This window comes from Aspergillus stella-maris (assembly GCF_047715825.1).
Source record: "Aspergillus stella-maris strain CBS 113639 unplaced genomic scaffold BDV14scaffold_18, whole genome shotgun sequence".
Taxonomy (NCBI): domain Eukaryota; kingdom Fungi; phylum Ascomycota; class Eurotiomycetes; order Eurotiales; family Aspergillaceae; genus Aspergillus; species Aspergillus stella-maris.
The window spans coordinates 362,223-374,663 of record NW_027396812.1 but is presented as its reverse complement, the minus strand read 5'-3'; the positions used below and the strand labels follow the sequence as shown (position 1 = coordinate 374,663).

Sequence of the window (12,441 nt, the reverse complement as noted above, 5' to 3'; positions counted from 1 at the left end):
AGCTCCACCTTCAAGGCTGTAGCCTCCTCTGCTAGTGATATTGCTTAGTAACAACTACAAGCTGTAGTAGAAACGCGGTGGGGAGATCAAAATAAGGAGGTAATATTAATTTGACGGACTACACATGCATTATGCTTGTTCTGTCGCAGTTTGGAATTCAGAGCTCGACCGACCGCAGAGTGGGAGGGCGCATACACACGTTGCCAGTCCCATCGTTGAGCAATACAGGGCCTGTATTCTTATCTTCTGTCACACTGGCGGGTATGCTCCGTGTTCGATCCGTTGATCATCCCATGGCCCGCCTTGCCTACCTAAAAATAGTCAGACACTATCCACATATGCCCCGGGGACGCCTGCACAATGTTGGCTCCAGACAGTTCGCCTGCCCTGCTTGCGATATCAGCCGTGCTCGTCCTCAGTTCGATCAGCTGCATGATCAAGCTGAACAGCTCCCGTACCCACTGAGCGTTCTGGGCCTTCCAGCCGTGGGCTGAAGTCCGTGGAGAATGGTTCAGTTACATTCGAACCGAGCTACGGGTCGTCACCAGTGTTCCCGAGATGGTAGAGGACGGACTTTACCGATTCTCGCAGATCGAAACTGCCTTCGCACTGCCAGACATGGACAAACCATCCTGATTGGTGCTGCCACCAGCTTCACTGCGCGAGCTCCTCTCAGATTCAGACGCCGACCTAGACCATGACATCATCTACGAGGAGCAACGGCAGAGCTACTACACTCGGGGAGCTCTTGGTCACTACGCAGCCACAATACCGCTTCAGTTCAATGTCGTGCGCCACCAATTGACAAGGCAGTTACCGATCATTACCGCTGCCCTACACGAGTAGCTCCACAAATCTTCCCAGGATTGCTGGGGTACCGACACAACCGCGGCAACGAAGATTGACCTTCTCGCCACATGTTTCAAGCTCGTCACCCGCACCGCCAACCGCGTCTTTGCCAGGGCGGACATCTGCCGGAGCGAGGCCTTCCTAGAGGACTTGCGCAGGTACTCCGACGCGTCTGGCAGGGCGGGCATCATCATCATCCGTCTTATACCGCAATGGCTATGACCCGTACTGGCACCAGCTATAACAGCCTGGTTTCGTCGCGACCTAGCCATTTGCAGGGATATCTGTGTCCCAGTCATTAGCCCGAAGACATGCTGATAGGGCAGCGTGCTGATGCACCTTGGCAACGCCACATAGGCGATGCGTAATTAAGTTTTCTAATTTTGTTTCCCTAGGCAGATATAAGCCTTATTCCTCTTTTACACGAGATCTGCAAGGGCGTTGCTTATATTAGACGCGAGTCTCCTTCCCTCCACCATATGCAGCAGCCAAACCATCCATTTCTCCCACTGATCTTGTTTACACTAGCCCACTCGGTACCACGAGACATCTTCCGCTGCCACTCTACGCTCTTACACGTCCTGGCTCTCACTTAGCACAATGGCAATGGATCAATCGTCAAAATATTCCCTCTACGTCTTCGTCGTGCTAGTGGGTTGCGTCGCAGTCCTTTTCATCGGCATCGGCATATACCAAATGTATCATCCTCTCGATCGGGATAACGCAGCATACAACGAGATTCCCCACGAACAGAGGGCTTATATGCGCAGGGTCCGGCTGCAGAGTCGAAATAAAATAGCTCTGGCTGCGCGGAGGCCAGACTTGGTTGTTCCTTTATCTTGAGGCAAGACAAGGGTGGCATTGGCCGGAGATGATCTACCAGACGAGTGGGCGGAAGCACTTTCACCTGCTCTGAACTACCACTGGCGGTTCGAACTGTGAAAATCCATATACTTTTCCGGGCACTACTACTTCTCAGCTGGCTCGCATCCGTCTCCGGCAACGTTATTATAGCCTCTTGCCAAAAGCTTCCAGTGCGTAGTCAAGCACGTATTAGTACTTCGTTTCTCTTCTTCGCCTGTTATTATTTTCGCCCATGGCCATGATCGGCCGCAGAAAATCACATGTCCGGTATTGATGGATGTTAGGCTTTGACATATGGCAAACTGTACTTAGGAAATTGTTACCATGACTGGGCTCAACAACTATAAATTTCGCACGATATACAGGGGTTGTTGCCTGCATCGATATTTGTTCTTATAGTGTTTCTATATCTTTGGTCAGTGTCTCGCGGGCCTTGAAGACTAGTAGGTAAAAAAAAACTTCCCATCTCAAGCCAGTGTTCGGACTCAGTATTCCAAAATTGTTTGATATTTGGTCGTATGATTACCTTTTCCCATGCCACCACAGTGTCAGTGAAATGGGCAAAGGCACCGCCATTCACAAGGCCGCCTATACTCGGGCTGAATGGTCATTGATTGTACGTATCTGCCTATAAATATGTATACATCTTCCGTTCGAAACTACGTTCTCGTCTCAGCTAACATCCTGACTCTAAGCAAAAGCAATGGCTATTACTACCCTTGATTTCAACAAATTCCGCAGCCCCAGCGCAGACGAGCGTCTGAAATTCTGCGCAGATCTCTGCGAGACTCTCTCGGTCTATGGGTTCGCAAAGATTCGCAACACAACACTGTCGAACGAGTTGATAAACGAGATATTCAGATACGTGAGGGCTATCCAGCTAGCACCAAGTTAGCGCAATGAATGATTGACAAAAGGTCAGGCCCGATCCTTCTTCGCCCTCCCAAACGACATCAAAGCCAAAGCCAGGCACCCCGAAGCCCCCAACCCCCATCGCGGATGGAGCGCCGTTGGCCAAGAGCGTGTGTGGAAGATCTCGGGCTTCGAGCAAAACAAAGAACGCATCGATAGTTACAATGAGTTCCGGGTATGTAGTCTTCAGAATATACTAAGCTTGGTGATATCTAACCAGCTCCGGCTACAGGAATCCTTCGACCAGGGCGCTGCAGACGACCAGCTCTTCCCAAACAAGTGGATAGACGAGGATGACCTTCCGGGCTTCCGAGCCTTCATGGAGGAATTCTATAGCTCCTGCGACGAACTGCACGCGCACCTTTTGCGCGCCATCTCGACGGGTCTCCAGCTACCTGACACCATATTAGCCTCCAAGCACCGCCATAACACCAGCGAGCTCCGTCTGGTACACTACCCGCCGATTCCTTGCAGCGCGCTCCGCAGCAACATGCGCATCGGGGAGCACTCCGACTTCGGCACACTGACACTCCTGCTCCAAGACTCTGTCGGAGGACTCCAAGTCGAGGACCAGCGGAATCGGGGAAGTTTTATTCCCATTGAACCGGAGGACGGATATGAGGTTGTGATCAACATTGGGGATTGTCTGCAGCGGTGGACGAATAAACGGCTTTGCTCGGCAAACCATCGCGTTATGTTGCCGGAGGGGAAGGATGTGGACTCTGAGGAGATGTTGGCTGACCGATATTCGGTTGCATATTTCGGGAAGCCAGATCGCGAGGTCCTTGTTGATACGCTGCCGGAGTGTGTGCGGGCTGGGGAGAGGGTGAAGTATGATGACCATTTGAATGCGTTGCAGTATAACCAGATTAAGTTGACCAGGACTTATGGGTGACTTCTTGCTACTTACGGGAAGAAAGAACAGAATAGCGAGTGTAGTTTGTGTTAATAGGCAGACCAGAATTGGTATCAAGTTCATATACATTCTCATGTTCATATTCATGGCAGTCGTAGTTGGCACCTCACCCGCCTCGGATAGGCTCCTGGAGAGAGATTACGCAGCCGTTGGTCGCCAGGGGAGCTCGAATAGTGGCAGGCTGATAGTACCGCTGGAAGAAGTCAGCAAAGGAAATAGCCAGTTAGAATCAGAAGGTGTGACGTACGTTTATCACAGACAGCAATGCCCTATCAATGGCCGAGTCCTGACTGAAACCGATCCCGATACCCCATGCTTCTTGTGCATTCTCCGTGACTGCGCATCGCACAAACGCTACAATCAGAGTTGAATCATCAGAACTCTTGATTGGGTGAGACGCGACACTGGTGCATCGGAGAAGGAAGTCCAGCCCCTTAGTCAATATCCTCGCCGCTTTTGCTGCCTGCTCCGTAATATCCTCTAGCTCTAGGGCGCACCCAGGATGCTGAAACGGGGTACTGTACCCTTGCTCACGCACGAGCCGGCCACTCGTGGAGTCTCTAAGATCATACGTGTCCGCAAACAGGGCGCATATTTCTTCTGCGGCCAATCCCCTCTCGTCCACCGCTGACTTTTCCTTCACAGCACGGCTAAAGCTTGCCGCGAGCTGTGCCGGAATGCTCAAGGCGAGACCATTCTGAATGAGCCAGGCTACGCCTCCTTTCCCACTCTGGCTGTTCACCCCAATAACGTTGTCAAAGGAGACCCCCAAATCGGCAGGGTCGAGCGGTAAGTAGGGAACCATCCACGGGATCTTCGAGGAATTTGCTGCGCGCTTCTGCAGTCCCTTGCGGATTGCATCCTGATGGGCGCCGGAGAAGGCGCGAAAGTAGTAGTCGCCGGAGTACGGCGTTCGCGGATGCACAGGGAGCTGCGTGATGGACTCGTATACGCGACGGATCTCCGGGAGTTTAGAGAAATCTAGCCCTGTTTCGATCCCCTGCGTAAAGCAGTTCATGGCGGCCGTCACAAGGTCTAGATTGCCGGCGCGCTCGCCGTTTCCAAAGAGACAGCCCTCGACGCGGTCGCCACCGGCCAGGCATGCCAGTTCTGCAGCAGCTACGGCGCCGCCACGGTCGTTGTGCGTGTGGATGGAAATGCATACCGTTTCTCGACTTGGTAGGTGGCGCGCGAAATACTCAACCTGGTCGGCAAAGACATTTACCGTCGCGGCCTCCACGCTCGATGCTAGCCCTAAGATGACCGGGTTCTCCCTCGATGGTTGCCACGCGGCTTGGATGACCTCCGCCAGGCGGAGCGCAGCATCTGGACTTGCATTCGCAAAGTCCTCCATGCCGAAGCCAAGAGACCATTCTGTTTGCATAGCCTCCGGATCTTCTTTGGTGATTGCGCGGGCGTACTCGATACAATCGCGCACATAGTCTAGAGTCTGCGCTTCGGAGCGTTGAAGGATTGTCTCGCGGTAATTAGCGCTGGTAGCTAGATACGTGAATACTATGGCTTTCTTGGCTCCTTTCAGGCTCTCGACAGCACGGTAGAGGGTCTCTTTTCGACACGGCGTCATGACCTCCAAACTCACATCTTCTGGAACTGCGCTGGGGGTTTCGACGAGCGCGCGCGTGAAGTTGTACTCCGTATCTGAGGCACAGGGAAACGAGACCTCGATCTGCTTGAATCCAATATCTACCAGCAGGCGAAACATTTGCCATTTCTGCGACGTCGTCTGCCGGCCGCGTCAGTCTTTACCTATAGCATCACCGACCCAACAGCCACCCGGGGAACGCATACCATGGGATTAGGAAGAGCCTGGTTTCCATCTCGCAAGTCAGTGGAGAGCCATATTGGGGACTCCGTCAATGTTTTCGACGGCCATTGTCGGTCGGGCAACTGGATCTCGGGGGGAGCACGTCCGCCATATTTGCTCTGCAGTGTCTGTCCACCCACGCAGATCGTCGCCATTTTGTAGATCTTTTTTTCTTTCCGTTCTTCTCTATACTGTTGATCTCCATCAGTGCCTTATTAAGGGGTTATACTTCCGCCTCGTCAGCTTAGTCACTAGGGTTCTTTTAGACGTAGCCTAACAACAACAGATGAAGTCTGACTCAGCATGTGTAGCCTCAGCCCCTTTTGAGATAGCGCCGGGCTGAGAAATGTAATATTTAGTTGGAGAACTGGCCTCACTATACATCAAGTATCGGTCTCTGTATCCTGCGAAGCCAACTGCTTTGGCCGCAGCACTTCCTGGGTCCACCCCCACTGGTCTGGGACCAATCCTTGCTGAACCCCAGATAGGGCCTTGTACAGCTGCGCAAAGGCGCTTGTAGGGTCAGCATAATTGACTGAATAACGAATGACTTCCGCAGTCAACCGCCTCTCCACAGACTCCACAGGCACCAGCATAGCCGCCGTGCCCGCCGCCAAAACCTCTACGAACTCGCTCACCTCCGTAAAGGCAATCTACATCCTCACGTATCAGGCCAAACCCAAGATTGATCGAGAGGAATAACTCACAGAGCGCTTCTCCACTGCCCATCCAAGGCCCCTCGCAATCTCACATATGCTATCAATCGTCACACTCGCCACGATCTGCTCGCTGTCCGACACCACTAGCTTCAGCTCGTCATCATCCCCTTTTTGAACTCCAATAAACCCACTCGTCGAGAACTCATCCACCAGAGTGTGGCTCTGACTATCTAGATGCAGTGTAAGTCCGTATCCCTCCTGTCGCGCAGCATCAATCCTTCCCAAAACAGGCCCATAGTTCCCTCCCACCTTCACACCACCGGTTCCCCGCGGCGCAGCACGATCAAAGTCCTCAACTACCAGCGCCTTCACCCCGCTCCTGTTCCTGGCTTTGTCGTTATTCTCGGAGTGCTTGTGCAACGGCGCAACTGGCAAAACATAGACACAAAACAAGAACTCGCTCGCCAGCGCCAGTCCCACCGTCGCACTACTCGCGAACGCCACGGGACGGATGTACAGCGCCGCTCCGGTGCCAATAGGCGGAATGAACTCAGTGTTCATACCGACTGCTAGATGCACCGCTTCCAGGAAGATCTCCGTAGGAACAGGTGGGATCGAGACCGCGCGGGCTGAGCGGGCGAAACGATGGGCATTTTGGTCGGGCCGGAAGATAGTTATGGAGTTTGATGGGGTGCGGAAGGCTTTGAGGCCTTCGAAGATTTGCTGCCCGTAGTTTAGGGCTGGAGTTAGACCGTGGATGCGAATGTAAGGGTCTGGTACAAAAATGGGCGTGCTCCAGGTTTTTGTGGCGGTGGAGAAGCGGCATTCGATGTGGCCGTTCACTAGGTAACGAGCGTAGGGAAGTCAAAATGGCTATCGGATGTGGATGGTGGTGAGGAGGGGTTTGGGAGGTACCTTCAACTGGCTCGAAGCCTAGGTGGTCCCAATCTGGTCGTGTAGAAGCAATGTTAGTTACGGTCGCCGTAGGAGAAAGGTAGACACTGACCGAGCCCAGCTAGTGGAGGGCGGGGGTAATCTGTTGCACTCATTGTGTAGATTTTCTTCTCATATTTGATCGAGATATTGGAGGGGGGTGTTGTTGAACTATTTATCCACCCACATACCGTAAGCCGGTGGCTCCTCATGATTAGTGGGGAGAGTGTTGAAAAACTATATATAGCCTTTCTCCCACAACCCGACAATGATCACCAACATTTCTATATTATCCATCGTCATGGTCAAGGCTTTCGACATCGTCGTATTACCCGGAGACTACGGTGGCCCCGAGGTTTGTGGTGACTTGACTCGCGTTATGAAGAAGCGGAGCTGACGATCACCGGTCTGGAAAGGTGATGGCCGAGGGACTCAAAGTAAGGCATGCTCAGCCCGCTTTATTACGATTTCGTGGATAGATTTGACCCAGAAATAGGTCTTGGATGAGATCCAACGTCAATACAAACACGAGGTCACCTTTAACCTAAAGCATCACCTGCTCGGCGGGGTACGTGAGCTCGATTACGCGGAGTACTATTTGTGAAAGTAATCCAAGATGATCATATAGGCCTCGTTCGATGCACACGGTACCCCCATCACCGAGCAAGCTCTTACGGACGCAAAAGCAGCATCGGCGGTTCTTTTGGGCGCTGTAGGAGGCCCGGTATGGCTCATTCGATGACCGCGTCTTGACTCTTGCACTCTATGGCCTTGCTCTGACTGATAATAATGGCTACAGGCATGGGACAAAGTCCCCATCCCCGTCGAATCCGGCCTCGGCCGATTGCGCAAAGCCCTCGATGCATTTGGCAACCTCCGCCCCGTGAAATTCATTCATCCCATACTGGTCGAGTCGTCAGCGTTAAAAGAAGAAGTCTGCCGAGGCGCCGACCTCCTCATCATCCGCGAACTCACGGGCGGAATCTACTACGGCGCTCGGAAAGAACACGACGGAGCCCTAAACGCAGCCTCAGATCTTGATCACTACGAGCGTGCACAGATCCAGCGCGTCGCGCGGTTGGCCGGGACACTGGCCAGCAGTGCCCAGCCTCCGACGCCGATCACGAGTCTAGACAAAGCCAATCTGCTTGCGGCATGCGGACGGCTTTGGCGCGGTGTCGTAGAAGAGACACTCCGAGGGGAGTTTCCGGATGTCAAATTGAAGCATATGTTTATTGACACCGCGGCTATGACGCTGGGTTGTCGGCCGACGAAGCTTAATGGGATCGTGCTGACGAGTAATATGTTTGGCGATATCATTAGTGATCAGGCGAGTGCGATTCCAGGAAGTTTAGGGCTTCTTCCGAGCGCCAGTTTGTGTGCGATCCCGGGAGGGAAGACCCAGGGTCGCGTGCGTGGTATCTACGAGCCTGTTCATGGTATGCGTCCACCCTCGTTAGGGGTGAGTGAGCGCTGATGTTGGTCTTTTCTAGGCTCTGCGCCGGATATCGCGGGGCAAGGCATTATAAACCCGACTGGAATGATTCTTTCGGTGGCGATGATGCTGCGATACTCGTTGGATATGCCAGCGGCTGCATCTGCGATCGAGACGGCTGTTGGCGCAGTCATTGGACGCGGTGAAGGGACGAGGGACGTGGGAGGGACGGCCTCCACTCAGGAATTTGGTGACCAGGTGGTGGCCTATCTAAGAGAGAAGCCCAGAGATAAATAGACATGCATGACATTAGGGTTCCCCTCTAGTTAGGAATCCCGTTTCCTTGCCAACAGTCTGAATATTGCTTGTGAAGTAAGCAGTGATGCTAAGCCTCCGTAGTTCAGTGCGATAAATAAGCGTCTGCCTCCCGCCTCCGCGACCCTACGGGATTCAATTCATTAGCAACCATGTCTGAAAGGTCAATCTCCCTATGTTTCCTGGGTGCGCTCCCCGACGAGGTGGTCAATTTCGTGCGCGCCGTCGTCCGGATCCTAGCAGACGTACGTGGGATTGTGGTGGAAGAGCGTTCGACAGGAGTATTATCACCGTCACATCTTCCCAGTTTGACTTTAGCAGCCCTCGATAATACTGAGCCTGAAAGCCCATCAACCCACAACCTCTACGACTTCCTCACCCACCTCTGCACCGCCCTAGAAACCATCGGACGACACGCTGAAGCGTCCAGTCTGCAGCATGTCCTGGACCTCTGCGAAACGACGACAGATCGGGGTGGGTTGGCAATCATTAGCGATGAGTCTTCAGGCTGGCCAAGTGTTTCGACGCAACTCCAATCGGTGCAATTTCTCATTGAAGCCTGGCTTGAGGGCCTCAATGCGACAGAGTCCGCTATGCAGTTACCTGCTCCACTACCAGCAAGAACCCCGGACTCATGGCCCATGACGCTGGCGGAGAAAATCTTGGTGCAGCATGCGTTTTCGCTACCATCACCTCACGGGGTAAGGGTTGGAGAGCTCTTGCGCGTCTCGGTGGATTGGGTCATTGCCAGCGAACTCTCCTGGGTGGTATGTGTTCCCTTTGCCAGGCACCGCTGAACGGAACATTGGTATTGAAGCTGAATAATTGCTGGGTAGGGCATGAAACACAGCATGACAAGTATCGGCGAGGAGCCAACTGTCTGGCGCAACGATCGGTTCTGGCTAGCTGGGGACCACACGGTCGACCCTCGCACATATCATCAACCGCGCGTCCAGGAGCTTATCGGCGGTCTGGAAGATGCGAAGAAGACCTTCAAAATGACCGAGAACCAAGGCTCGAACGTGCGTCACTCGTCCGGCTATTCCCTTCTCTTTCTGATCACAGCCTTTCCAGTATACCATCCTACATACTGAATTCGTCCGCGAGCGAGCAGAACCAGGCATGCTTGTAATTGGTTCAGACTCACATACCTGTTCCGGCGGTGCGGTCAGTTCACTAGCTATCGGACTAGGGGCAGCAGATGTCATGGCTGCCCTAGCCACAGGGGAGACATGGTTCAAAACCCCCGAGTCGATCCGCGTGGAGTTTTCGGGCGAACCGGCGTGGTATATCCGCGGCAAGGACATCATCTTGTATATTTTGAAGAGGCTTAAGCGGAATACGCATGCAGCTGATCGGGTCGTGGAGTTTGGCGGGCCTGGTGCGAGGCATTTGTCTTGCGATGCCCGGTTTGCTATCTGTAATATGTGCACGGTTTGAACTCATGCATCTCGTCTTACACCGTTCGCCCACTGACCTACGATATAGGAACTTGGTGCAATCACCGGCATCTTTGTTCCAGACGAAGTCACTCACCAGTTTATCTCGAATCGCCGACTTAGCCGGTACCGGTCGAACTCGGTATACTTCCAGCCAGATCCCGACGCATCATATGCAGCGACTTTTCAAATTGATCTTTCCGAGGTCGAGTCCTTCGTCGCACTTTATCCATCGCCGGACAATGTGGTTCCGGTCACTGAGAAACTAAATATGCCGCTAGATGGTTGCTTCATAGGTGCCTGTACAACCACGGAGGAAGACCTTGTCCTCGCCGCGTTGGTGCTCGAAGTAGGATTACAACAGGGGTTAGCGCTAGCTATCGGTAAGCGGATGGTTGTTCCCGGCAGTTTGCCGATTGTCAGTAACCTGCGGGCGCTGGGTCTGTTGGATTTTTTCGAGCATGCCGGGTTTGAGCAGCCTGCTGTCAGCTGCAGTCTGTGTCTGGGTATGGGTGCGGATCGTGCAGGGCATGGGGAAAATTGGCTGTCGTCTCAGAACCGGAATTTCAAGAATCGAATGGGGCATGGTTAGTATATCCTTCTTCCAGCAGGGACCACGACATACTAACGACTTGTTTCTAGGATCCATTGGCCATATCTGCTCTGCAGCCGTTGTAGCCGCCTCTTCCTTTAGTATGAGAGTAACAGACCCGCGACCTTTCCTTAGTCAGATCCCACCAGAGAGGTACCAAACGCTATTAGACAAATGTCGTGACTGGAGGACAGCCGAACCCGCCGCTGGTAGGCACCTAGCCAAGATTGCCATCGCCAACCAGCGGGAAAATGCTGGCCCAACAATGCCAGCGTATGTCGAGCCCTACCGGTCTTTCCAGTCGCCAGTTTCTCCGTCCCTAGGCCCGCCACAGACCGCCGAAGATCATGGAGAGACTAGTAATCGTGAGAGTGGAATAATCACGAGCAAGGTCTATGCCCTGGGTGACTTTGTGGACACTGATGCAGTGCGTTTAGGCCCTTCCATAGTGCTAACAGTATGATTTAATCTCAATCAACAGATCATCCCGGCAGCCTTCATCCTCGACAGCCCAACGGACGCCCTCCTAGGTAGACACTGCCTAGAGTTCACAAATCCTGACTTCCGCGATTTGGTCCGCGCGGGGCTTGAAGTGGTTGTCGCTGGTAAAGCCTTCGGCTGCGGCTCGTCGCGCGAGGAAGCACCCCGGGCCCTAAAAGGTATGCCATCTATTAGCTCCCTGCTACACCCAGAGGGGAAAGAAAAACATGGAAAACCAGAAAGACTAACCTCACGATTAAAATGGCCAGGCCTCGGCGTAAAATGCGTTATCGCCAAGTCCTTCTCCTTCATCTACGGCCGAAACCAACCCACAATTGGTCTTCTGGGGATCGTCATCACCGATGAGCGGTTTTATGACGCTGCACGCACAGGTATCGGAATAGAGATCAATCCATCTGCACGAGCTGTCACTGTTGCAGGGCAAAGATTCCCGTTTGTTATGGATGATATGGAGTTGGCACTCATACGGCGGAATGGACTTGCAGCGGCATATAAGTCATTTGGAAATGGAGTTTTTAGGTCCCTTTGTGCGGATTCTCTGGGCAAGGGGGCCTACGAGTTCGATCAAGTTGGATTGGGAGGAAGAATGGAGAAGGATGGGGGGGAAGGGCTTGCCTGGTAATTGATTGTTACTCTTTGTATAAGCATGCAAGTATAGAGGTTTTAGAGAGTTGCTAGATGATTCTCTTGGAGAACCAGCATGCCTATGCTCTCTCAGCCAACTGATGCTGCTACACAGGCCCTCACACAACAGTTGTCAAGGAGTTCTCCAGCACTATGGGTGTCCAGATCACAACTAGACAGGCAAGCCCTGGGCCCCGATCAGTGACCGTCTCACGAAGTGGTGGCCCTTGATTGCGCCGATGTTGCCCGTCTCCTTTTGCGTCTTGGTGACCTTGCAGGCCCGCGTGTCCTGTATCTTAACTAGACTGCGGCATATTCATGGATGTCAGCTAGCATATGCTATTTATATCGTATCCATGCGGATACTAGATACCTTCTACTATCCATATTGTATTGCTGCGGATATTTGGATATCAGATTAGGTTCATGTCCGCGGATCTGCGGATTTGGATATATCGCGGATGTTGCTGCAGCCTAATCTCAACTTAAAGAGTTTCTGGAGTAAAGGAGAGTGTCTTATAGCTATGGCATTCATTAATCTGCGCGTTACTACGCCATTGAATGAATGCGGGTGTTA

General features: G+C 52.9%; 5 protein-coding genes across 5 annotated transcripts; 3 read left to right on the top strand and 2 right to left on the bottom strand.

The window, feature by feature from the left end:
• Window positions 1-2,416: 2,416 nt before the first annotated feature.
• On the top strand, window positions 2,417-3,520 carry BDV14DRAFT_207967 (isopenicillin N synthase family dioxygenase; the record flags this gene model as incomplete). Its single annotated transcript, XM_073775290.1, has 3 exons — window positions 2,417-2,578; window positions 2,636-2,800; window positions 2,858-3,520. The coding sequence occupies 3 exons, from the start codon at window positions 2,417-2,419 to the stop codon at window positions 3,518-3,520; spliced, it is 990 nt and encodes a 329-aa protein (XP_073629666.1).
• A 250-nt stretch (window positions 3,521-3,770) lies between these two features.
• Window positions 3,771-5,543, bottom strand: BDV14DRAFT_207965 (uncharacterized protein; the record flags this gene model as incomplete). The annotated part of the gene is made up of 2 exons (XM_073775289.1): window positions 5,351-5,543; window positions 3,771-5,285 (listed from the first exon to the last, which is right to left on the bottom strand). Exons 1-2 carry the CDS (start codon window positions 5,519-5,521, stop codon window positions 3,771-3,773), a joined length of 1,686 nt encoding a protein of 561 aa, XP_073629665.1. The 5' UTR covers window positions 5,522-5,543.
• Window positions 5,544-5,749: 206 nt separating this feature from the next.
• Window positions 5,750-7,074, bottom strand: BDV14DRAFT_198824 (aminotransferase; the record flags this gene model as incomplete). Its single annotated transcript, XM_073773060.1, has 4 exons — window positions 5,750-6,019; window positions 6,074-6,867; window positions 6,941-6,973; window positions 7,032-7,074. The coding sequence occupies 4 exons, from the start codon at window positions 7,072-7,074 to the stop codon at window positions 5,750-5,752; spliced, it is 1,140 nt and encodes a 379-aa protein (XP_073629664.1).
• Window positions 7,075-7,259: 185 nt separating this feature from the next.
• Window positions 7,260-8,690, top strand: BDV14DRAFT_207964 (3-isopropylmalate dehydrogenase; the record flags this gene model as incomplete). Its single annotated transcript, XM_073775288.1, has 6 exons — window positions 7,260-7,313; window positions 7,375-7,395; window positions 7,455-7,526; window positions 7,587-7,682; window positions 7,758-8,397; window positions 8,452-8,690. 6 exons carry the CDS (start codon window positions 7,260-7,262, stop codon window positions 8,688-8,690), a joined length of 1,122 nt encoding a protein of 373 aa, XP_073629663.1.
• A 170-nt stretch (window positions 8,691-8,860) lies between these two features.
• On the top strand, window positions 8,861-12,095 carry acoC (aconitase family protein; the record flags this gene model as incomplete). Its single annotated transcript, XM_073775287.1, has 9 exons — window positions 8,861-9,224; window positions 9,294-9,475; window positions 9,545-9,730; window positions 9,783-10,142; window positions 10,197-10,734; window positions 10,790-11,166; window positions 11,221-11,398; window positions 11,489-11,767; window positions 11,980-12,095. The coding sequence occupies 9 exons, from the start codon at window positions 8,861-8,863 to the stop codon at window positions 12,093-12,095; spliced, it is 2,580 nt and encodes an 859-aa protein (XP_073629662.1).
• Between the last annotated feature and the right edge of the window lie 346 nt (window positions 12,096-12,441).